The sequence below is a fragment of the Hippocampus zosterae genome, chromosome 19 (genome assembly GCF_025434085.1).
Source record: "Hippocampus zosterae strain Florida chromosome 19, ASM2543408v3, whole genome shotgun sequence".
NCBI lineage: Eukaryota > Metazoa > Chordata > Actinopteri > Syngnathiformes > Syngnathidae > Hippocampus > Hippocampus zosterae.
The window spans coordinates 2,620,868-2,647,293 of record NC_067469.1 but is presented as its reverse complement, the minus strand read 5'-3'; the positions used below and the strand labels follow the sequence as shown (position 1 = coordinate 2,647,293).

At 44.7% G+C, this 26,426-nt stretch overlaps 1 protein-coding gene across 3 annotated transcripts; it reads left to right on the top strand.

Annotated features, from left to right (window-relative positions):
• The first annotated feature begins 10,973 nt into the window (after positions 1–10,973).
• esr2a (estrogen receptor 2a) lies at positions 10,974–25,152 on the top strand. Of its 3 annotated transcripts, XM_052052074.1 has the most exons (10): positions 10,974–11,166; positions 15,809–16,258; positions 16,347–16,550; positions 17,607–17,767; positions 17,933–18,049; positions 18,966–19,265; positions 20,037–20,175; positions 20,473–20,606; positions 22,607–22,790; positions 22,956–25,152. In XM_052052074.1, the coding sequence occupies exons 2-10, from the start codon at positions 16,107–16,109 to the stop codon at positions 23,176–23,178; spliced, it is 1,614 nt and encodes a 537-aa protein (XP_051908034.1). In that variant the 5' UTR covers positions 10,974–11,166; positions 15,809–16,106; the 3' UTR covers positions 23,179–25,152. The 3 variants fall into 3 exon arrangements, with proteins under 3 accessions (XP_051908034.1, XP_051908033.1, XP_051908032.1); XM_052052073.1 differs by having other exon boundaries at positions 15,809–16,550; positions 17,616–17,767; XM_052052072.1 differs by having other exon boundaries at positions 15,809–16,550.
• Positions 25,153–26,426: the final 1,274 nt, after the last annotated feature.

Genomic DNA, 26,426 nt, shown 5'->3' with positions numbered 1-26,426 from the left:
GCTGTTGCCAAAGTTAAAAATTGGACGAATGGATGGAACAAATATCAGAATTATACAAAGGGCATACAGAAATAATAATTAACTGTCATTATTTCAATCAACCATTGACTGTCGGTGCTGGACAGACCCGGGGCGCTTGTGTTTTTTGCGCCTGTAACGGGCAGCATTTTTCACAACCCCGTTTTGATCAGCGGAGATGTAGGCGTTGGTGCGGCTGGATGGATGGCTGCTGAAGTTGAGGATGAGGAGAGAGGAGCGTTGGCGCAGAGCGCCGATGCGTATTTGGAACCGAGAGTCGCCGCTTGGAATTGAAATGGAGCTCAGCTCAAAGTCAACAGCTTCTTGTTGACTTTGAAACTTAGCTTGTAGCCGACGTGTGCACATTTTGAGCATGACGTCTCTGATCCACTGGTTAAAGGACACTTTGATTCTCTCCCCTTTCATCTCAAACTGCTTCAAACAACAAAGCGTGTGACGGAAAAGTGGTTAGGACTGCACGACTGTCCGTGTTTTGTTATTTTATGTGTTGTGTTTATTTATTTTAGTTTAGGTTACCCGGTAACTGTTTTGTTAAGCGCTTTGTTGCAGCTGCCGCTGTTTGTGAAAGCGCTATATAAATCGGCATGTATTGTATTGTATTGTGCGCCTTTATGGCGATTCATTAACTTTAAATTGAAAGCGTCTCACCTCCACTTATTGGAGCTAATGAGTGTGGAAACAAAACATGGCTGCTGTAAGTGATCCATGAAATAATGGTGGTGCACATGAGGACTAAAATGGAGGGAGACAAACGGCAGCAGATGGGAGAGCAATCGACTAGGAGGGAGGTGTGGGGGGGGGTCTCATTTTGGGAAAGGGGAGTGTGGTGGGTGATGGAGTGCTGTCCTTTCCATCAGTCTCATTAGTTAATCATATTGTCAGAGATCCCATTAGTGTCTTACAGTTCACTGAACTCCTCCCTTTGTATCAACATCTATTCAGGGCTTGTGTGTGTGTGTGTGTGTGTGTACACTAATTGTGCATGTTTTGTCATTGAAAATGTATAAGGATTGGCACAGTTTTATGTACAAATTCATTTTTATTTACTTGTTCAGCGTTAGGGTCTGGTCACTACTGCCCGAAGACAGCTGGAATCGACTCCATCACGCCTGCGACCCTTGTGAGGGTAAGTGGATCAGAAAATGGATGGATGGATCTTAAGCGTTACCAATTTCTTGCATGTGAATCATCATCAGTAATTTTGACTGGCAGCTTCCACAATATTGAATTTCATTTGCGCTACCGCAGTGGTTGTCAATCTTTTTGCACTGATTACCACTTCAAAATAAAACCTAGCTCTCCAAAATGACAAACATTAAAATACAGTCTCACATATGTATCAAAAACTGATTTTTCGTCCCAAAAAGTAAATTTTTCATATTGCCATCAGATAACCAATTAAAAATTATTTTGAAATATTACAAGTTAATAATTTTTGTCCCGGTAAAGCCAGGGCCTGGACAGAACGATTGATGGAGGGATGTTTGGGTGGATGGAGCTTTTTAACGTCAGAGGCGGCGGCAGGTTGGTGTAAGGGAGGAGGTCGACCACGAGAGGGCACTGTAACACTAGTTGTGCTTCTCCTGCTCACCACATTCTTTTTTTGTCTTTTTTTTCTCCTACCCGCAAAATGATTGAAACCTTTGCTGCTCATTTCAAGCACAGAAAAGAGTTTTTATGGCAGCGCACCACGGGACGTCAGGGGTGAACCGTCTTTAGGAATTATTTATTTTTTGGTCCGGTATTTATCACAAAGCCACAGTGTACTTAAGAAAATTAATAAATCATACTGCAACTTAAAATGTTCCGTTTATTTCCTCCTTTTGATGGAAGAGAATTTTGCTTATAAACGATTAAAAACATGCTTGTCCTCGTGAGCGATGAGGGCGAGCGGGAGGCGAATCCCAGCTAATTCATTTGCAAGGTACATTTAAAGTACTCACGCTCACAGCTACGGACTATTTTGCACCTTTGTAAAACTAACTTTCATGTTTTTGGATTACAGAAGACGAAAACCAACACATGCCTCCTCCACACAGGAAACGTTGAAGTCAAAAGTCAAACTGAACCTCACCAAACTAGGCCCATTGTGCTATATATAAAGCACTTGAAAATGAATAAAGATATGTCTAATCAATAATTCTCCTGTCGAGTCTGATTGAATACCAAATTGTAAATAAAAATGATAAAAGCATTCTAGGCACAAAACGATTCTCACAAGACTGAGAACAATAAAACAAAAAGTTTATAGCCGAGAAGCCCGCCTGGCTGTTTTCTTCTTGGGTCTTTGTAATTTATCTTGACGCGCATCATGTTGTGTGTTCGTTTATGACGCATAGTCTCGCGCTAATCTGCGTCTGAAACTCAACTGTGACCAGTGTACTTTAAATCTGCCAATTCGCGTCAAAACAAAACGTCGTAAACACGCCTCGGGTCTCCTCGCTGACTGCGTGATTCATTTGCAAACGCGCTCGGCCAAGCCATGAAATGGCTTTTAAGTTTGGTCAGGAAAAAACACAATCGCTCGATTTGATGAATTCCCCATGCAGAAAACCGACAGATTTTTTGTGGCTGCGGAACATTATACGTTATCTTTCTGCTTTGATTGCATTTCAACGGTTCTCTGTCCGTCTCGACGGGGCTCGAACTGTTCCAGATGGTTGCAAACATACCTTGACGACTTCTTTTCACCAAACAACGCCAAACTGACATTGCGTGGCGGCCTGCCTCGATCCGTCAATAGAGTCGTTGTTATTGCCGAGAAGGGGTAAAATATAAAAGTACAGTATTTGGCAGCAGTCTGCTACATCTGCACATCATCCTTGTCTTGCTCTTCTTGGGGGTCGACTTGTAAACTTCTACAAGCATTTAGGGAAGCAATACTTGATTTTCAATTCCACCCCATCCCAACACTTCTTCAAACTATGAAATATAAGTATTTTAAGCGCTCCTAACCGCCCAAACATAAGGATTCAAAACAAAAATGGAACAATCTTGTGAGGAATGTGTATGATGAGCTAATATTAGCCTCGCCTCTTGCTATTAGTCTTCTATTTCCTTGTCCTATGTGGAGTCTCTCACATTTCAAAAGATATCCAGAAATCAGTTTGTGTGTATAGTACTCCACTTTTGAGATAGTGGGCCTGACTTTTCAGTGGAGCCCCCCAACCCCCCCCCCCGTTCCCTCCACTCCCCTTGTATGTGAGCAGTTGGACTGGATGATGTAGGTTTGTCTAAGGTGATTCTAAACAAAGCCTACATTCATTCATCCTCACTAGGATCGCGGGGGGTGCTGGAGCCTATCCCAGCTGTCTCCGGGCAGTAGGCGGGGGACACCCTGAATCGGTTGCCAGCCAATCGCAGGGCACACAGAGACCAACAACCATTCGCACTCACACTCACACCTAGGGACAATTTAGAGTGTTCAATCAGCTGGCCACGCATGTTTTTGGAATGTGGGAGGAAACCGGAGCACCCGGAGAAAACCCACGCAGACCCGGGGAGAACATGCAAACTCCACACAGGGAGGCCGGAGCTGGAATCGAACCCGGTACCTCTGCACTGTGAAGCCCACGTGCTAACCACTGGACTACCGGGCCGCCAAAGCCTACATATAAACTACAAATATTATAAATTTTAAAAGTGGGTGGTGTCCACCCCTTGGAAGGACGCACGAAAACAATTTCCCCAAGGGGAAATTTTGGGATGAATGACAGATGCGGAGGAATGTGTGTTTTCTGTGGAATCGATGAATTTGATTTATTCTCATTGGCCCGATTGTAAGAATGCGCCATAAAACTCGAAACCCACTAAAATAACACTCTTGAACATGTGAATTAAATAGAGCTGCATAATATTTCTCAGAAATTAAATGTGGAATAATTGTGTGGGCTGTGCGGTTATATGCATTTTTTTTTTTAACAGTCTGGATGGTTTTAATTGCTGTTCAGTGGAGCTGCATTACTCCCACATCACAACGTGTACCAAACGAGTATGTGAGGCACGCCGCTCTGCGGCAGTAAATAATCTCTTTCGTCTTCTGCAGGAAACCAGCAGCAGAAATGACATGCAAATCTCTGCAGTTTCTCTCTCTCTCTCTCTCTCGACCTCTCCCACACACTCCATGTGAACCTTTCCCATCTATGTGATCCCAATGCTGGCCAATGATTAAAAGCTTGGGACACGAAAATTGGACACTGAGCTCTCCAACTCAAATTTCACAAACTGGACTTGTGACACCAGGGCGCACGTGCACATTTAATTTGTGTGCGTTTGTTCATCCATTCATTCATGCTCGTTCTCCGACCCGCTTATCTTTGCGGGGCCTGCTGGAGCCTCTCCCAACACGGCAGCCATGTTGGTGTGTTTACAGTGCTAATTCTAGCTTAGAATTAGCCTGGTGAGTGAAGGTTCGGTGTGATGGGTGAAGGGGATTTGTTAATTCATTCATTCATTCATCTTCCGTACCGCTTGATCCTCACTAGGGTCGCGGGGGGTGCTGGAGCCCATCCCAGCCGTCTCCGGGCAGTAGGCGGGGGACACCCTGAATCGGTTGCCAGCCAATCGCAGGGCACACATAGACGAACAACCATCCACGCTCACACTCACACTTAGGGACAATTCAGAGTGTTCAATCAGCCTGCCACGCATGTTTTTGGAATGTGGGAGGAAACCGGAGCACCCGGAGAAAACCCACGCAGGCCCGGGGAGAACATGCAAACTCCACACAGGGAGGCCGGAGCTGGAATCGAACCCGGTACCTCTGCACTGTGAAGCCCACGTGCTAACCACTGGACTCTACCGGGCCGCGGGATTTGTTAATTGAGGCTAAAAAAGTGCCCCCCCACCCCCCCCCCCCCCGTCTGGTATATGAACATCAGCTAACTTAAAATCCATCCTGAAACTCAAAGGGAGACAATGCGATGATTTTTTTTTCGAAATAGTGTCATCACCGTACACCAAGCCCTCTGATCTTCATCAGGACATGCGCTGCGAAATTAAAATACTTTTTATACTTTACAAAAGGTGATAAAAAAGCAGGGCAAAACGCTTTATCGCTAATCTGCTATCGACATCATGAGAGCACCTGCGACAAAGTAGACTCGCATGCCAACACCGCCAGATGTCTCGTGTAATTGCCCGCCTTGACTAATGAAGTTAACGTAATCTGACTGAGCGCACTCTCGCAATGACACGCTTCATTGTCTTTTCTGTCCTCTATAAAATAAATCTTACAATAGCGGTCGCGTAAATCTCGTGCAGAATAGAATGCTCATCCAAACAGGACGGGGGGGGGAAAAAAATATAAAGTCATTCCTGGCTTTTGGCCTCTGTAAAGAAATCAACAGAATCTGAAACCTTCCACAGTTTATGGATACATTGTTTTTTTAATGATGTGGAAAAGGGCACATTTAGAGAGCACAAAAAGAAAGAGAGAGGAAAAAAAATATAACAGATAGTCACGATCCAGCTGAATAAGTGTAGAGACATAAATCTCCGGATCACAGTCTGGTCTGGCCTTGACTCGTGTGATCAAAAGAATTCTTCCCTCTGTCTTTTTTTTTCTTCTTTCCTTTTTAGCTTCCGCAGACTTGTTAGTAAAAAGCTAACCGGGCTCATTCAAGCGTGTTCTTTTGATTGCACCGAACGATGCCACAATGTATTGTGATGTGAGTTGACTTTTTTTTTTTTTTAAATACAGTGCGCTCCATCAACCATATCTCAGTGTTAAAAAAACAAAAAAACATCTCCAGGTGCCATCATCGTACTGATAGCACCGCTACGCCATCAGGGAATGTGCGCTACTTCCCTTGCTCTTAGCTATGGCAACCTATGTTGGTTATGACAAGTATAAATACAATCCGCAATGTTGAAATGCGCCGCTTTGAACACCGTCATTCGACTTTTTCCTTTTTTTTTTTCTGTCAGCCTGCGCTATCTTTTACACGTGTCATCATTTTTTTACCGCCTTTGTTTCTTGGGCTTTTGGGCTCTGACCTTCCTGTAGAGAGCTCGTTCTGCAGGCACGCCGGCTTCCTCCCACATTCCAAAAATATGCTTGTCCGATTCACTGAAGACTCTAAAAAGGTCTGAATGTGAGCGTGAAGAAGGGTTTTGTTTGTTTGTATGTGCCCTGCGCTTGTTCTGTTTGGGGGGTTGCACAAACCGCCAAGAATAGATTGTTTGGAATGACCTTTCACGAGATCTAAAATTGTGTTTTTTGATAGGTTTAGTCCATGGGAGCAGCTGGAACTGTTCTCGAGTCGCTGGCTCAAGATAAGCCTCCAAGTCAACGATCGTGGCATCGAATAAGTTAAACGAACAGGGACAAGTTAGGTTGCAGTGTGCGAAATTTGAGATTTTGCGAGAGATCAGTTGCTGACTGACCCCCCTCTGATTTATGAGGGTTATTTTTCAAACTCTGCTCAGCGCAGGCATTCGGTGCTGTCAGAAAGTATTTGCCCTCTTCTCAATTTCTTTCTTTCCCGCTCCACTTGAATGTTTAAGAACAAATGTAGAGCATGTCCTCAGCACGAGACCATTTTCAAGTTTCTCTTGCGTACTTTGTTTTGCTCTCCCAATTGTTACCAGGCACATTTAAACCCAAGGCTGCTCCTTGGCCGGCAGAGGCCCCAATGAACTGTTTGACTCGCCATCCAGCCAGTGTAGCCAATATAAGCTGCACAGGTAAGTGGAAAGCAGGAAGAGTTTTTTTTTCATCTAGTTTAAATTTAGTTTTTTTTTGGGGGGGGGGGTCCTGAAAATGCTTTTTTTTTGAGGGGTTGTAATATTAGTTTTCACCGCAATATATTCAAGGATGGCAAGTGAAACGTTTTCCCACATTGTGAGAGTCCAGCGACCCAAAAAGCAAAGGCCGTGCCCCCCCCCGGGCGTCACCTCGTGTGCCAGATCGCCGAAATATGAGCAATAACTTCCCACTCTCACTTCTACAAAGCTGGCAGCATGTGATGCCGCCCTGTCCCATGCCTCAAAGGTCAGCGTGAACCTCTGACCTTGGCTTGACCTTGCCAGCCTTGGGGTCAAGCAGTTTTGATTCCTGCTTTTGACGCAAACCGTTTTTGGAAAACATCCCACTTTTCTTTGCTGATGGGACGGTGGAAAGACTCCGATGGAATTGGAAACGTAAGGGTGAGTCAACTCGTCAAGTGTTTACAAACCGAGTTTATGTTACACTTTCGGAATCGGCGCTGCCAAACAGTGGAGGACAATTCTTTGGGATGATGAATTTGAAAGGAGGGTATAACCATCTGTGTTCCTCTTACTGATGACTCCATCTCTCTCTATGGGCACGTAGGACTTCTCCTTTCTTTCTGCCAGCTGTTTCCGCCCGAAAAGAAAAACACCCCACTCCAAAAAATTGTGATTTAAATAACCATCCACAACAACACTGTCAATATGATTGCGTTATCATAGCAATCGCGCAAGACTCCAAACTTGCAACAGAAGAAATGTTGTTGCGCTTCCAGGCCGTATGCAGAAATGAATTACATTTAGAAATCAAATCACGGCAATATCACACTCTATTAAATACACGGTGGTGGTTGTTGTTGTTTTTTTTTTTTTTATCTGACAGGAAAAAAAAGGACAAGGTCACATTTATTGGACTAATTATTGAGTTAGTCAATCATTGATGGAAGCATCCCCCCATATTGCCCTCTTCACCATGTTTTAGACCAGCAATGATCAAAAAGCCATTTTCTGTTCCGCTGAATACCCAAGGCGGCCCGGTAGTCCAGTGGTTAGCATGTCGGCTTCACAGTGCAGAGGTACCGGGTTCGATTCCAGCTCCGGCCTCCCCGTGTGGAGTTTGCATGTTCTCCCCGGGCCTGCGTGGGTTTTCTCCGGGTGCTCCGGTTTCCTCCCACATTCCAAAAACATGCGTGGCAGGCTGATTGGACGCTCTAAATTGTCCCTAAGTGTGAGTGTGAGCGTGGATGGTTGTTCGTCTATGTGTGCCCTGCGATTGGCTGGCAACCGATTCAGGGTGTCCCCCGCCTACTGCCCGAAGACAGCTGGGATAGGCTCCAGCACCCCCCGCGACCCTAGTGAGGATCAAGCGGCTCGGAAGATGAATGAATGAATATAATATACACTTCAATTTAAAATGAAAGTAAATTTTCGGGCATGCGTGACAGTTTGTGCCGAACAAGTCTCCATGCAGAATTATTGCCTTTAATCATTTGACGGCGATTATTTTATAACGATGCAAAAGGAAGATACACAAGATGTACAATCGGCCTTATCACTGCTATAAAATGTTGCTTCCAGTGTACAGCGGTCAGCACATTATAGAAAGAGGGAGTCGGGGAATTTCTAAATAAAACAAAGTAAGAGCAGAGTTATTATTTGGAGGAAAAAAAATGTCTTTGGGTCAAAGAACAACTGCAGATACAAATTTGGTATCGCAAAGCCAGTTGTTAATATCCTAGCTTTGGCGGCGTGAAAAAAAAAAATCAGCCATCAAAACCAGTGAACCAGATGATGGATGTGAAAGCTGCAGCTGGAGTGACTTATAGCACATTTTGCACTTGGCAGCTTGTTGCGTGCGTGTGTTCGCGTTTGTGTGTGTGTGCGTGTGTGTGTGTGTGTCCGAACGTAAAGACGGGAGTCCATTACCTTCCCGCGTCAGATGAGCTTCTGAAGCCGCGACGGCTTGAGCAACCACAAAAAACGTAATCACCCAAATTGGCTTTTGAGAGGTAGAGAAATGAGTGCATCGTAATTTGGAAAGATTATCTTCGCAGGTGAGGTGCGAGGTGGTGGTCCGTGTTCGGGAGGGAAAATTACAAGGATGAAAATGACAATTTAGACACACATCCTGACTTGTGGCAGTGAGCAAGTGTCGAGAAGGGAACTGAAGCCGGAGAGAGTATTACTACAGTTCAGAAAGGATCCATTTTGTCGACATCTGAAATGATTCTTAATTTCCCTGCGTTTTTTTTCTCGTTTTCTTTCCATTAAAAAAAAAGTTTGCTGGTTGTATCAAAGCATGCCAAATAACAATCGGAGCTGTTCAATTCATAGATCGGCGCTAAGACGATGACTGCGTTAATCTGTTTTTTTAAATGCCACGTTGTTTTCTTGCAGTCTCTGGCTTTTGTTGGCAATTTCCCTTCCACGCACAGAGCTCAGGAGTTGAGCGGAAAGTAGCAGCGGCCGCACCTCCGCCAAGCTTGTTTGTTCATTCGGGCTGAGTCATCAGAAGGTGTGATTCCATCCCAAAATTGCATGTGAATGAACCGATGCTCATCGTTTGGCTGAAACCTCACTCAAAGAAATAAATCACGGGCGAATACAGCAGATCACAACAGCTCATAGAAAATCAAAAATACCACGCATGGTAGGGATGTCAAAGAAATCTGAGCGGACGCTGATGAATCGTTTTGTGGCCTTGCTCACGACAACTCAGCAGGACTCAAAAAGGGAAGGTGGATGAGGTTGCGTTGTATTTTTGTACATTTTTTTATTTTTATTTTTTGCATTGGAAAGAATCTCTGACAAACAGCGCTTTAATATCATTTAGACCACTTGGGACTTCTTGTATTCCTCCATTGTGCAATTCTGTTCAATCTGGGACTGCTCGCAAGTCCACTGCAGAGAATATATGCACAAACAACCACTTTAAATCGACCTAACATGTTTTTTTTTGTGTTTTTTTTTTGGAATGTGGGAGGAAACCGGCGCATCCGGGACAACCCACGCAAGCGCAGGGGACGACATGCAAACTGCACATAGGAACAACATACCTCAGAACTGTAAGTCGGCCGTGTTAACCACCACTCCACCATGCCCCCGGTTTTAAATCACCAATGATTCATAATCCTGTTTAGCATTTTAACGGTGGCTTTTCAGTCACTCTGCATGCACTCTGTGCACATCACTCATGATACCCGCCAGGAAGGATTACCATGTTGATGGCAACACACAGTACCTGGCAAGTCGACTTCATTTTCTTATTATGTAAATATCCAGCCTTCCATTTTCTGTCGCACTTGTCCCCACGAGGGTCATGGGTGAGCCGGAGCCCATCTCAGCTGATACGATTGAGAAAGAGGTCAATCCGAGTGCACGCGTATTGACAGACGGAGCACATTTACACACGCATGGAAAATTTGGGGTCTTCAGTTTACTCAACATGCATGTTGGAGGCTTGGGGAAAATATGCACCCAGGAGGCCAGAGCTGAGTTTAAAAATCATGAATTTCAGAACTGTGCAGCATTTCAAGCTGACCACGAGTTTGCCATATCAATTTGACTTTTTATTTAGTTTTTCTGCCAAAATTTTCAAAACCAGCGACACAGATTGGATTCTATGATTCAAATTTAGGAAGAAATACAGGCTGGAACTCCCAGCATGCCGTGCGGCATTGTGTAAATAGTTGCTAAGAATTACGTTTTCATTGTTAATGTCTGATGTTATTTCCCAGTAGTAGTAGTAACAGACTTGTGTTCATCCACCCCTTTTTATCAAATTATTGCTCACTCACTGTGGATTTATGTGCTCGCACTTGATTTACAGCTACGCCTGTATTTTTAACTAAAAATCTATGCATTCTCAAGTGGTGGTGTGGGGGGGGGGGCAGAGTGCGGTCATTATGAAAGTGGGGAGACGCGACCCAGATGTCAACCCTGTCATCTGCGCCCATATTCAAAACAAAGAATAAATATCATTTTGATAAGCAGTGCAAAGTGTATAAAGAAGACTCACTGCGTTTTTAGTAGCAGGGTTTTTAAATTTACTTTTAAAATCTCTGGACTGAAAAATAAATTAAATTACAGGGGTTTGCTTGGCAGTTTTGGGATTTTTTTCCCCCCCTTGATGACAAATTCGTCATGGCCTCTTGGCAAAAATGAGGAAGTCGCTTTATTTTGGAGGGATGAACCGGATCTTGCTTAACTGACTGTGGTGCTTTTGACCAGGTTCCAGTTGCCCCCCCTGGTTCGGAGCTGGTTCACCAGTTGCTCGTTTTGAACGCAATCTTTCAAGGAACACCGTGCAGTTGTCACTTTATCCCACACTTGAGTGTGACGAGATATCGCCAAGTGACTTGTCGTGGTGACGCAGAGCCACGACAACTTTGTGCGGCTGCGCATCTGGCATTTAAGGTGAGTGTTGTTGTTTTAGGATTATTATTATTAATGTACATTGTTGTTCTTGCCTCTACGGGCACCACGCGTGGAGGGAGGTTTCGCTTAAAGTCCCAAGAATCTACACTCGCTACATGTCAAACATTTTCTGCTGAAGCAACAAGTGGAAGGCCCCGATCTGCGTGCGTTGCTTTATCCGATGACACTTGAACGCCACTGAATTCACGAGTGGGTTAAACAGGTGACTGATAACAGTCGTGCAAGAGATCGCTAGTCTCGTTCTGACTTTACAGTAATGGTACTTTATTTTTTTATAACCTTAATAATACTGTACTCTGAGCGCAAGGAGTGCCTTTAGATTAACTTTTTTTTTTTAGCGCACACGTGGTTCTGCTCGAGTGTAATAACACCTTATGACGGCGTGTTGGGGTCATTAAATTTAAACAAGAGCATTTCAACAAGCGCTTTGCACCGCGTGTAAATAACAGTATCGCTATAACTCACTCGCTCGCATTTTTGGTTCTGAGTTGTGAACTGTAGCGATGCCGCTTTTCAATTCATTGATTCCCCGTTGTTGTTTTTGCAAAACAATGATTGACTGATGAATGCTGCTTTCTGCGAATGTGCCACTAAGTTTTGTTTTATGTAGATAGCGTTGTCATAGTCACTTAGTCCGCAGCGATGTTGTTTATGGCTATAGCTTGTAAATACAATTGTTTGATGGTTCGTTGCAACAGTTCTGCAAGATTAAAAGCATTCCTCTTAATTAGGGGCTGATACGAATGTAAATTCGACTTCTTAGCACTCTCGAAACTACTAGTTCGCTGCACTTGGATGATCCCAAATTGTATAGCATCGGCGGCGGCACTCTGGGAGTACAACAAATCACAGCTGCAATCAAATAGAAAGCGACCTTCTCTAATGAACAAACTCTGAAATGTGTATTGCTTGGAATAAAACATCTATTGTCATCATCATAGCACCCTCAGATTAAATACTTCACTGGCCTATAGCTTGCTGGACCAGTCAGGATTCTTTTTGTGAACATTACAGTTGGGAGATACGTGCACTTTGTCCAAACTGTGCCGTGACAAGTTTTGTTGTTTGGTTAGCACACACACGGTGTGTTCATTTCTTACCTTTGTAACCTTTGATCGAGATTTTGTTGCTAACCGAAAGCATATTTACGGCTGTGGGTTTTTAATGCAACAGATTTAAACTAAACTAAACTGGTGTCAGACTGTGGCCGTTAATACCCCCCCCCCCCCATCTGTTTTTCAAAAACAAACAATACCGAGTTGGACTAGGTAACAAATAAGGGTTGAATCCCAGTCATGCTCTGCTTTACTTTCTGTCTGGTTTGACAATGGGGGTAGCTATTTTCTTGATTAAAATTCCCGGCGATTGACTCCCACTGGCTGGCACGGACCACCTGCCACTCCTTACCAGAGGAAGGTGCAGCTTCTCGGTGCACAGCCGTTTCATATCCGCGATATTAAGGAGGCGGGGAGGTTTTATTTGGGAGGGATGGATGGGAAACGGCATCGGCCTTGAGCGTTTGTGTTCAAAGCGTGGATGTTTCTTTAATGGCTGGGAAAAGTTGTGTCATTTATAGTTGGACTTTACTTGGCGCTGAGCTTTTTGTGTGCAGGGTGGGAGTGTGCAGGTCTGTAAAATATTTGCAAATGTAATTAGTGGCGATCAAACTTGATTTATTATTTCATGGGGGGAAAAAAAACAAGTTTTGAATGAATCTCGTGGAGATGGGAGTGCATAGGTGGCGCTTTGCGTGGTGCGGCTTTCGCCGTTTTTGCTTTTTAACATTTACCATTACCCGCCGATAAACACTGTAGTACAAACAAAACACACACACACACACACAATGCATGTTTGACAAGAGGGGAGGCAGCTTTCAAGTCAAGGTCAAAGCTTCCAGCGAGGGCGGGTCAACCCTCCACATCTGCGTTTACCCCCAAATGGCAGTTTAAGACGCGCAGACCCTGCCGTATTTTTTGTTGTTGTTGTTTTTTTTTTATACATTTTTCTTTATTTTGCTGTTTTCCGAGTGTGACTCATCTGTTTTAGTAGTCACTTAGTTGGATACAGACTTAAGTTTATAGGAAACTTAATGGAAGAAGACAGTAAGCTTTTTGCGCACAGTAGAGTCAGTGCGAGTGAAAAGCCTCGGTGTTGAATTACGACGCCTCTTGAATCGTACCCAAACTAAACTAACCAAACTAGTGAGCAGCGAGTCGGCGTCGTTAAACTTCAAAGCGAGCGGGGCCTCCCCGTTGTCTTTTGGGTTGATTCCTGACTTTAGAAGTCTGGCAAGGCTTGATCAAACCCCCAATGTGACCGAGGTAAAATTGAACTCCCCCGACGGCGCAGTTGACCTTCTGTCTGTCCGTTGACCATCATCGGATCATTTCCCGAAACTCTGATCGGGCAATTTTGTCCGAGCGACTGAAAAACGCTGTCGTGAATCCTGAACAATAACTCGTGATGGCTGAGCATTCTTGCCTCAGTCTTGCGCGGTATGCCAACGTCGGCATACGCTCGCCAGCATTCACCCGAGCCGGCCAGCATTTATGATTTCACTCATGCACGGCAGGGGTTTAGTTGTCGCAACTTTGAATAAGTGTTCTTGACTACTAATCAGTGATCGCATCACAGGGTCGCTGTGTTCTGGGAACGTCGTCTTGTTTAATTCCAACGTCAATGTATAATAGATTCCGACCGTTCGCCAGATGACGCTACCGACATGGCGTGAAGTTGGACTGGATAAATCACTCACTCTTTTAGTGCATGGTTAACCCTCACTCGCGTCCGAACAAACGGACAATAAATAATAGCCATGCCAAAAAGGAGCCAAGAATGTTCTCCAACTGTGAGTGAAGATGAGACGGCTGGCACCCAGGAATGATTAACTCCGCTGGGTGCGCTGTATCAGATGTTGTAAAAGCAAAGCAACACATGTGTGTGTGTGTGTGTGTGTGTGTGTGTGTGTGTTGCCTATTGATCTAACGGGCGTCTGCAAAAAGTGCATTTGTTATCATATTTCCCGTTCTGGCTAACATTTCCTACACGTTGCAAATATGCAAAATAGTCGGCAAATGAGATTTAGAGCAGAAATGGCACAGCGGGGGCGGCCCGGTAAGTCCAGTGGTTAGCACGTCGGCTTCACAGTACAGAGGTACCGGGTTCGATTCCAGCTCCGGGTTCCCTGTGTGGAGTTTGCATGTTCTCCCCGGGCCTGCGTGGGTTTTCTCCGGGTGCTCCGGTTTCCTCCCACATTCCAAAAACATGCGTGGCAGGCTGATTGAACACTCTAAATTGTCCCTAGGTGTGAGTGTGAGCGTGGATGGTTGTTCGTCTATTTGTGCCCTGCGATTGGCTGGCAACCGATTCAGGGTGTCCCCCGCCTACTGCCCGAAGACAGCTGGGATAGGCTCCAGCACCCCCCGCGACCCTAGTGAGGATCAAGCGGCTTGGAAGTTGAATGAATGAATGAATGGCACAGCGGGTGGCCATGATGATGACGACCACGATGATGATGATGGTTATTATTATTCTATTTTTACCTTTAACAACTGCAAGAAGGAGAGATACCGACGCTCGTTCCTACCGACTGCTGTCAGGCTGATGAATAAAAAATAACAATCATAATAATAATAATAATTAAATGATGTGAAGGAAAATTGTAAATAGTACTGCGATTTATCCATTTGTGTTCATATTGTATTTAATTGAAAGATTGCATGTGGCTATGAAATGGATTTGAGTTTTGAAGACAAAAAAAAGTTCTGTTGCCAAAGCATTTTAAATAGAAAAAGGCAAAAATGACAACTTTTATATATATTAGCGGGATTAATAAGACTTAATACTAAAATTCCATCGGCTCACAGGCTTTTGTTTGTAATCGTAATGAGAGAAACGAACTAGTAGTTGGCATTGTTTTTGTTTTGTAGGTTTTTTGTTGTTGTTTTGTTGTAACATGTATTGGCTGGCCACCATTCCAGGCTTACTCATCACCCTAATGACGAGAAAAAATAGATGAGAGAAAAAATAAAACACTAAAAAGATTTTCACCTCCAAGAATATTTTCCCTCGGCTGTGCACGAAGAACAGCAAAAGTTTAGGCGTTACTTTGCATGTTTATTGTGTTTTTTGGGGAAAAAAAACAATTGATTTCCATGAGAAGTTCGAAGGGAGGCTAAGGAGGGACCCTATTAAATTTCTCCTGGAGACTGTAACTTTTTTTTTTTTTTTAATGAGAGAACTCAAAGTGTATTTAATGTTAAATGGAACAGGGCTTTATTGTCTTATTCACCGTTTAAAAAAAAAAAAAACAAAGTGCTTACACTTAGGAATCCCCTTTTCTTACTTTCAAGTTCCTCCCCTCACAAAAGCTCGAAATCGGATCTAGCAAAGAAACACTCGATGTACGAAGGAAAAGTTCGCCGAGCTGGAGTGGGCTTCAACAAATAAGCTGCAGTTTTGTATGTACTCGATTGTCAACAGTATTAAGCCATTAAGAAATGTTAGCATTTAGCGTCGGCGAGTGAGAGACATATCCGAAAGGTCAACTCTGCAGTGACCTCATCATGATGTGCCACCATTGCGCTCTCATGAATTTTTTTGTTGTTTTTTTGTCTTTCAGGGATGTCCCGTCTGCCTCAGTGAATCCCCATGGCCGTTCCAACCACTCAACATTGCCCTTTCATTGGCGTAGCCCAGACACCCCTTCTCTTAATTCCGGGATATTTTGGAATATTCACCCGAGCTTCTCGACATCTTGGTTGTGCATAGGACACATCCGAACACTGGAAGTTGACAGTTAAGTCACGGGACAATTCGAGCTCAGTGGTCATAACGGTGTCCGCTGCCGGTGCTTAAGGGGCTCGGCATTCTTCCGGTGGGAAAGTGTTCGTCTCGCATCCAACGCCGTGCCATCCTACATGGACGATGTCGGACGGCCGGCCTTAGAGCGACATCCTTGCGCTAGCGATGGCCACAGACAAGGCTCAGCCCCTCCTTCAGCTCCAGGAGGTGGACTCCAGTCGAGTGGGCTGTCGCATCCTCTCCCCCATCCACAGCGCCTCCTCCCCGGGTCTGTCCCTCGAAAGCAGCCAGCCCATCTGTATCCCCTCCCCTTACACCGACCTCAGCCATGACTTTGCCACCATCCCTTTCTACAGTCCAACTATCTTCTACACTGGGCCGGGACTTTCGGACTGCTCGCCTGTGCACCAGTCCCTAAGGCCCTCTTTATTCTGGGCCGGCCAGGGCCACATGGGCCCGCCCGGACCGCTGCATCCCTCCCAGGCACGCCCTCAGCAGAGTCAGCCTATCCAAAGTCCGTGGGCGGAGCTGTCACCGGGGGGCTGCGAGTTGACTGCCAGGTAGGACCTTGCGTCACTTAAAAAAAAAAAATTGGGGCGGGGGGCTATTGCCCTTTCCTGCTGCTGTTAAAGCGCTTTGAGCACTCCCGTAGCTTTTTTCCTCATCGGACCGGGACTCAGGTTTTCGCAAGAACGAAACCGGGAGCTTCCTGTGGCATAGATACAAGTACCGGTACATGAACAAAGATGCATTGTTTGTGGTAGACGCATCATTTTCGCTCCAATTGACTGAGATGAGATCATTTGTGGCTCAGACCTTCTTGTTCATCGCACCGTTTTGGAGCGAGAAAATATTTAGACTTTTGATCATTGATTGAAGGTAGTAACCGTTCGAAAGTGGTTGAGATAGCCGGATTCCAAGGTCCAATCTGCAGATGCGCTTTGTCAGCTCTGGAAACATCCCAATGTTTCAATCAATCGGAACCGGAGCAAGAACGGAATCCAATCCGAAAATCCGGACACCATTTGGGTCACAATCCTCACCCTTAAGATGATTGAATTGCGTTTGAGTACAAATTGGAACCCGATTAATGTTGAAGCACAGACAATCAGGTCGTGCGCTTCAGGTCATGCGTTTCAACTTTTTTTTTATGGGGGTCATAGGTCGACACGTTTCTTATCATCATCGCTTCCTGTCACAATTTGCCACCAATCTTTAAGAGATTTGCACCATGCCAAAACACGGACACGTGAATTGCATGTCCAGGGTCAGTTCTCTGCTGGTCTCTCCAATTTCAGTCTGTGTGCTTCAACTTTCTTGCGCCGTATCAGACCGGGAAGAATATCCGTTTTGAACGCTGATCTGGATTTAAGATGCGAGGGTCCAAAGTCAAATCCGCCGCATGTTCACGGCTCGATTCTGCTGTTTGTTTTGTGTCACTGGATCGCATCTGAGCTTGTGCCTTATCGATTTTCATGCGGTCAAAAGTCAAATCAATAGCGCACGTTACTGGTTGACACTTTCAACCAAATGAACACACACACACACACACACACACGCGTGCGCCTGTCTAGTGTACACCACCATAAACCTTGACTGACGCACGTGTTTGTTAGCAAGCGCAGGCGCTCCCAGGAGAGCGAGGAGCTGGTGGTGTCATCGGGTGGGAAAGCAGACCTCCACTTCTGTGCCGTTTGCCAGGATTACGCCTCTGGCTACCATTATGGCGTCTGGTCTTGTGAAGGCTGTAAGGCCTTCTTCAAGAGGAGCATTCAAGGTGAGGCAAACGGAAACGTCTCTTAGTCAATGTCGTATCGTGATTTTTATTTTATTTTTATTTTTTACGTTTTGTGAATTTGCCCTGGGATTTGAGTTCCTCTTCCAGAGTCTGCAAGGACGGTGTTGCTTTGAATGATCTTGACTCCTGTCATCTTTGATTCAGGCCACAATGACTACATCTGCCCGGCGACCAATCAGTGCACCATAGACAAGAACCGTCGCAAGAGCTGCCAGGCGTGCCGCCTGCGCAAATGCTACGAAGCTGGCATGACCAAATGCGGTGAGCCGCCCTTCAAAGTCCTCTACGGGGTGGTCTTTGGTTTACAACATGTGATGTGAGGTTCCGAGGTTTCAAATGGCACGCGGTGAACTTGCTTCAGTGAACCGCATCGCTGCTTTATTAAATAAGTTTTTGTTGCAGCTCTGAAAAAAGGAGTGCTGTGGTGTTGTTTTTTTTTGAAAACGCACACTTTATTAATGGGTTTCACAGTCTTAACAAATGCAGGTACGTCTTTGTCCGTCTCAAGGAAATGCCAAAATACATTTCATAGGGGGGGGCTATAGAATTTATTTTGAGATTTCCTCGCTTGACTTTCTGTTTTGATGCTTTTACAATTTTCGTAGTTTCATTGAAGGAATCGTCAATTTACGTTTTTCAGAGGCGGTCATTGAACGGCTCTCGACTCGAGTCGAGTGGATGGAGTGCAGCTCCATCTAGTGGATGCATTGTAGGTTGCGTCTTATAATCCAGTGAATATGAATAAAATTACAAAATAAGCCATTCATTGAAGGTGCGCCTTTTAGTGCGGAGAATACGGTAATTAAAAAAATAATAATAATAATAAAATGAGATTTTTAAAGAGTCCTCCCACATGCTATCAACACTTTTAAACACTCACAAAAATATACCTTTTCAAATATTCCTTATCGCCTGTATGCACGTTTTTCAAATTGCACCGGACTAGATAAAAAACCTTATAAAACTGTAGACAAAAAAAAAAAAAAAGAAAACATTGTGCAATAATCTGTCTAACCACAATATGGTCATATTTCACCGTGCTGTCGTGAAGAGTCTGCTAGGCTAATGAGTGTCCACAGCATATCGCTAACCGATCACTCCCTTTACGATCATCGCCATTCTTTCTTCTCCTGCATTATTTTTTTCCCCCGCCCCCATCTTGTGTCCGTCGGCTCAGGCATGCGCAAGGAGCGCGGAAACTACCGGAACCAGCAGAGGCGGCGAGTGAGTTTGTCCTCACACAGCAAGACTCACGGAGCCAAGGCGTTAACCGAACCGGCGGCTGTTTCCGAGCTCCACCCGCCCGCGTTGACCCCGGAGCAGATCATCCAGCAAATAATGGAGGCGGAGCCGCCTGAAATCTACCTGATGAAGGATATGAGGAGGCCGCTCACCGAAGCCAACGTGATGATGTCTCTGACCAACCTCGCTGATAAGGAGCTGGTTCACATGATCAGCTGGGCCAAGAAGATCCCAGGTATGCGTTAAGGGTTATAGGTCACAGTCATGATGGAAAATTGATCATTTGCTTTCCTCATCGGGTATAGCGCTGCCTTCCTAGTCCAGGTGTGCAAAAAAAAAAAAAATACCACTCCAATGATCATTGTTGTCATTTACTGTTGTTTTCTATTTTCTTTTGCGGCGTTCTCTTTTGTCTATCCCGTCTGAAAGTCCAACCGCCTTTCCGATAAATAAGCACCTGAGGAAGGATATCAAACTCTTCTTTTGGCCAGAAAAAACTCTTCCAAGATTTAAAAAAAAAAAGGCATACTGATCCACCGTGGTGCTTGACTAAGCAAAAAAAAAAAAGCAAAGATGTTTGACAAGGGCGGCCCGGTAGTCCAGTGGTTAGCACGTCGGCTTCACAGTGCAGAGGTACCGGGTTCGATTCCAGCTCCGGCCTCCCTGTGTGGAGTTTGCATGTTCTCCCCGGGCCTGCGTGGGTTTTCTCCGGGTGCTCCGGTTTCCTCCCACATTCCAAAAACATGCGTGGCAGGCTGATTGAACACTCTAAATTGTCCCTAGGTGTGAGTGAGTGCGAATGGTTGTTCGTTTCTGTGTGCCCTGCGATTGGCTGGCAACCGATTCAGGGTGTCCCCCGCCTACTGCCCGGAGACGGCTGGGATAGGCTCCAGCACCCCCCGTGAGCCTAGTGAGGATCAAGCGGCTCGGAAGATGAATGAATGAATGAATGTTTGACATGTCAGCGCTAAGCATTGTACACATCCCCACCCTGTGACCTCTTCAGGGTTTGTGGAGCTCAGTCTTCTGGACCAGGTGCACATGTTGGAGTGCTGTTGGCTGGAGGTGCTCATGATAGGACTGATGTGGAGGTCGGTCAACCACCCGGGGAAACTCATTTTCTCTCCTGACCTCAGTCTGAGCAGGTACTCCATCTTATCCCGACTTCACGTTGCGGTCTCACAAAGAATGCATTGAAAGAATAGGTTCAGATTCTAACCTTTATCACTGAAGAGGTTGTGGGGTGGGGGGGGGGGGGGGAGACATAAAAAATGTTGATGATGCGGTACGTCTTGACATGTTGCTCTAATCCCATTCCCTTGATATGACATTAACGCAAATGCTCGACTTGCTCTGCATTCAATCGACTATCCTCCTTTCGGTTATCCGTGGAACTTTTCTGTCCCGAAGAGGAAATAACGACGGTTGTATTTGTGTGGCAGGGAAGAGGGCAGCTGCGTCCAGGGCTTCGTGGAGATCTTTGACATGCTCGTAGCCGCCACATCCAGGGTGAGAGAACTCAAGCTGCAGAGGGAGGAGTTTGTCTGCCTCAAGGCCATGATCCTCCTTAACTCCAGTGAGTCAACACAAAGACAGACACACACACACACACACACACACACTGCCGCCGCTGCTGCATGTGTGTCCAGCCGTACCCTTGCCTAACGTTGTTGCGTATGATGTGGTCCAGTTACAACAGGACACTGCATTTGTGGCAATGCTGTGCTGGACTGGCTCTCGCACAACTCGCACAGTTGAATGGGGTTCGTGTATTTTGGGGGGGGGGGGGGAGACAGCTTTCATCATGTCTCATCATTTGTATAATAACCGTGAGTCAGAAAATAAAATGAATTCGTGTTACCGGAGCTGTGCAGAGCACACGTCGCACTATCTCCCTCCCCACTGCCCCCCCCCCCCCAAAAAAAATCTGATTTAATGAATAGCTCTGGACCAATTTCAATGGCTTTTTCCGTTACTCCTTTGACAGAGCTTTTGGAGGATCAACCGAGCACATGAACAATGTCGGTCTTCATGGAGCTGATTATAAAAAAAAAAAAAAAAAAGTTCTGGGTTAAAATGTGCGCATAGAATATACTGAGATAAAATGAAATCTTATTATAAAGAAGGGCCTGAAGATTTTTACAGGAGCCACGGGGAGCTTCTTCCATCGGGAGTGTTCGCATTTGCTCTACGGTGGCTTAGTCTTTCAGACAATTGCTTGAAAGTGGCTTTGGATCTTTGCCCAGCTGATCGTGTCATGGGCTGGGGGAAACTGGGGGCAGTGTAAAAGTGCAGCAGCAGTGCAGCGCCGCTCGCTCGGAGCCACGTTTTCAGAAATAGGCACATAAAAGATCCACGCGGTATGTTTAATTTTACCCTCGATGACTTGGAAGGCGAGCCAGTGACCCGACTATTTGTATACAAACGATAAAAAGTCAATTTTTAATCGCATGAAATCCAGCGCTTGCAACAGAGACATTTATAGAACTTCTGAATGAAAAAGAGTTTTCGGCAAAGGCTTTTTTTATGGAAAACAATCTATCAAAAAGTCACATTTTATGAGATTCGTGGTTTCAACATCTTATTTTACAGGCCCAGAGAAGTCATTAAACGGGCCGTTTTCACTTGCAGTTACTGTTGAATGTGCTTCAGTTGCTGCTCGTGTAGACTTTCAAGGGGGGGGGGGGGGGAACTCCAGTTCCTTCCAGGTTGTGAATGATCATTAAAATTCTTTGACATGAATATTCTTTGATCAAAAGTGCGAAACATTTTGCACCATTATCCCTCGACTTTAGTGTTTGGAGCTGAAAACGCTCAAGTTCTCGCTCTACGTGAGTCGAAAGCTACTGGCTGGCTGCCTGAAGACCCTCTGATGTATTTAGCCGCTGAAAGGACGAAAGTGTTCCCGCCGGAACCGATGGAGACCAAAAACAGATGTCGGGCTTTGAAAGAATCTCAATGCGGACGTCAAATTATGCTGCGATTTGAACCCCGCAGAGAAGACGGTCTTTAGTTAACCTTCAGTACCCGGGGTTCAAATCAGGTGAGAAAGGAAGTCTGCTATTTTCTCTCGGCCAAATAGAAAGGGAGACTTTTGTATGGTCTTTTTAAGAAATACCACACTTTGTTTTGAACGACGTGCTAAACATAGTAATTTTGAATGACGGCAGGAAAAAAAAAAAACCCAAACAAGGTTGTGATTTTCTTTTCAGTGCGCTCTTAGTTGCGTTTGTCATCGGCTGCTCTTTTCGGTGTTCCGAGGGCTCGATTCAATTTCGTAAGATGTCTGGCTTTTGCTGTTCAAGTTGACACGAGTTCTTGTTGCTTATCAGCACTCCGGTGATCAAGGTCAAATAGTGCATATCCCTTTTCGTTGCTCTATATTTAAACCAGCGGTCCTCAAATCTTATCAGTGATGTTGTGGCGGACTCCAGACGTCACCTGTGCGAGCGTGAACATTACATGTGGCCCCAGCAGCTTTGTCATACCTTTCGGAATTGATCTTGCAAATGGACAAAGCATCCATTCAGAAAGATCCTTCCCCTCACGCGTGGCTTTTTTGTTTTTCGTTTCCAGACATGTGCCTCACCTCTTCTGAGGGCAGCGATGAGCTGCAGAGCCGCTCCAAGCTGCTGCGCCTTCTCGACGCCGTGACCGACGCCCTCGTGTGGGCCATCGCCAAAACGGGCCTGACGTTCCGCCAGCAGTACACCCGCTTGGCCCACTTACTCATGCTGCTCTCGCATATCCGACACGTCAGGTGAGGGATTCGACATCCGAGATGTACTGTAGTTGTAGTCGTACAGGTGCTTGCCCTTATAAATATATCCCGATACTACAACACCGATACCACTTCAAGAGCAAGAATATACATCTTGCCGATAATAATAAATCATAATTTTGTTCTTTCTCCTTCCATGCGCAGCAACAAGGGCATGGATCATCTCCACTGCATGAAAATGAAGAACATGGTGCCTTTGTATGACTTGCTGCTGGAGATGTTGGATGCCCACATCATGCACAGCTCCCGGCTACCCAGCAGGGCTCCGCAGCAGGAGTCCTCAGAGAAGCAGGATGTTCCTGCCAAGCACGAGGATTCCACCAGCGCCTCCTCGGATAGCTGCACGACCAGAGGTGATGCCCCGTAGCCATCCAGTCACGTCTTGGCTTTGAAACGCATTCACATGCCATGATTTCTAACACTTTGCCTAAAAGTTGGTTCGAGTAAAGAAGTAAAAAATAAATAAAATAAAAAGACTGTGATGAGATGTTTTGAAATTCAGTCATTTGAATGTAGAAGCTCATGATTTTCTTTGCACAACAATTTCACATCTTTCAAAAATGTTAACTCGTGCAGTACTGTATTCATTGCCTTACCGCATCAAGGCCTATAAGTACCACCCGTAACTCAGTTAGGTGGCAACTGGCTCAATTGTAAAAAGATAATCGAATTTCAGCAATGGAAAAGAGACGAAAACAACTTGCTGTTTACTTAACTCACATTTGTGTACCAAATTGGTCCATGCCGGTGATCTCTCTCTCTCTCTCTGAGATACTTTTTATTCTGAGCCGCCTCCTGAGTTAGCCTGATTGATCTTTGCTGTTGCTGTGCTCTTTCGTGTTTATAGCTAACCACTAGCGCCCTCTCGACGTTGAAAACTTTACCTGAAGGTAGTGCCTTAAATCCTACTATTTGGATAAAGGGAATAAAAGGGCACCGGAAATCTCCAACATTTGCCTTAGCTAATAATTCAGGCCAGTTTACAAACTAGATGATCAATTTCTATGTTCACAAAAAAAAAAAGTATGGGACCAGATACACAAACTAGAGGAAATGACGATGATGTATTTATTTATTTTAAAATTACGCCTGCCTGTGTCCTGAGCCCAAGACAAGATTGACAGAATCCACAAAATGTGCTTGCGCAACATTCAATTGGTTGCGGTTAAAATGGCACATCAAAAGAACAGGCAGGATTAACGCACGTTAAAACATTATTTCTTTGGGGTCGTATAAAAGTGTGGATGGAGATTCCCGACCAAAGCCAGTATTCAAAGTGCCTGTCGGATTGTCCTAATAGCCAGCAGAGGGCGTCCTCATTAATCGCAGCATACATAGGGTCTCAATTATGACTCATTCAATGGCATAGGTAGACATTGTCTGGCCGAAGATATCCGTCCTATTGGCCGCGGCAGGAGTTTTAAATGCAATACAGCAAGGGGAGCCAGACTAGTTTTACCGGCAGTTGAAAGGATGCCAAACGGGAGCCTACCGTTCAAGGTCAACACTGGTGTACCAAGTGAGGCACGGTAGCAGACAGCTCAACCGGTCAACAAAACCACCAATTTCCCCAAAGTGGGACAAACAAAGGGTATCTTATCTTAATTTCCATCAAAACTTTAATTCAGATTGACAATACTTTTTTCAGTTTGTCACTGTCCAACAAAAAGGGTAAAAAAATGTGTACTTTTGTTTTGAGTAGAGGAAAAAAAATGGAGGTTATGTTAAAAAAGTGTGTGTCTGGGGAGGGGGGGTTGTTTGATTTTTTTTTTTTTTGTTGGTCAGGTTTATAACCACAATTGTATTTCTGGCAAAGTTGCACTTACCTGTTAAAATTTTGATTGAGGGGGGGGGGAAAACTATTTTTGTATCCTCTTGTAGCTTTTGCTATTTGTATGCTTTGTTAAAATAATGAAATGTTCACTGAATGTTTTGTGAAAGAGAAAGGGGGAAGAGAAAAAAAAAATCAAGGTTGCAAATATGTACCAGTTCAGCCTGTCTGCTTTGTGCTATTTTAGCATGAATTTTCACCACGTCATATTTGGTGTTCGCTTACTTAACCGCCATGCTTCAATAAGTAACATTTTAAAGTGAAAAGACAGCCGGCCAACGTGTTAATCATGAAATCATCTCGCAAAACACTCTTTGTTGTACAGTACCAATAGCTGTGTGAAGAAGGGGGTTCTTTGCACGATCATCGCCTTATTTGACGTAAAATAAGCGACAGGTGACACAGATACTGGTCATGTTATTGATGTTCAGAAATGTAAACTTGGAATGCACATGAGTACACTTAGACAATAAATGATTGTGTCATTGGCAAAACATGATTTCATTGTAAGCCTCTGAACGTGTTATCAGTGTTTGCTTCCACAGGCAGAAAAATGGTCTGAATGATGCCACGCAGACTCAACAGTAGGTACACCGACTTGCACAGTATGACACCACCTGAATTTCCCCCACAAAAGATTGCGAATGAGGTGCGAGGTTAGCAGGGCGGCCTGGTGATTAACTGCTTCGCGCGTCACTCTCACAACGCAGAGGTGTAGGGTTCGATTCTGGCTCTGGCCTCCCTATATGTGGGTTCAGCTTAATTGAACACCCAAACCTTTCACGTGCCAAACAGTTTGGTGCTTTCTGGTAGAGTAGCAACAAAGTCAGTTGTAGCAAAATAGCCTCCGTGGTCTAATGGTTAGTGTAGTGGGACACTCTGCGACTTTGGGTGGTGGCAGCGTGAGATCAGCTTTTCGAGCCGACAAAAACCGACCATGTATGATGGGAAAGGGGTTTTTAGCACGAATAAAACGACATAGTGTATAGTAAGGTGTTTTTAGCTGAAAAAAAATGACCATGTATAGTAAGGCGTTTTTTGCCGAAAAAAACGACCATGTATAGTAAGGCGTTTTTTGCCGAAAAAAACGACCATGTATAGTAAGGCGTTTTTTGCTGAAAAAAACGACCATGTATAGTAAGGCGTTTTTAGCCCGAAAAAAACAACCATGTATATAGTAAGGCGTTTTTAGGCCGAAAAAAATGACCATGTATAGTAAGGCGTTTTTAGCCTGAAAAAAACGACCATGTATAGTAAGGCGTTTTTAGGCCGAAAAAAACAACCATGTATAGTAAGGCGTTTTTAGGCCGAAAAAAAGGACCATGTATAGTAAGGCGTTTTTAGCCCGAAAAAAAACGACCATGTATAGTAAGGCGTTTTTTGCCGAAAAAAACGACCATGTATAGTAAGGCGTTTTTAGCCCGAAAAAAACAACCATGTATATAGTAAGGCGTTTTTAGGCCGAAAAAAACGACCATGTATAGTAAGGCGTTTTTAGCCTGAAAAAAACGACCATGTATAGTAAGGCGTTTTTAGGCCGAAAAAAACAACCATGTATAGTAAGGCATTTTTAGGCCGAAAAAAAGGACCATGTATAGTAAGGCGTTTTTAGCCCGAAAAAAACGACCATGTATAGTAAGGCGTTTTTTGCCGAAAAAAACGACATAGTATAGTAAGCCGTTTTTAGGCCGAAAAAAAGGACCATGTATAGTAAGGCGTTTTTAGCCCGAAAAAAACGACCATGTATAGTAAGGCGTTTTTTGCCGAAAAAAAACGACATAGTA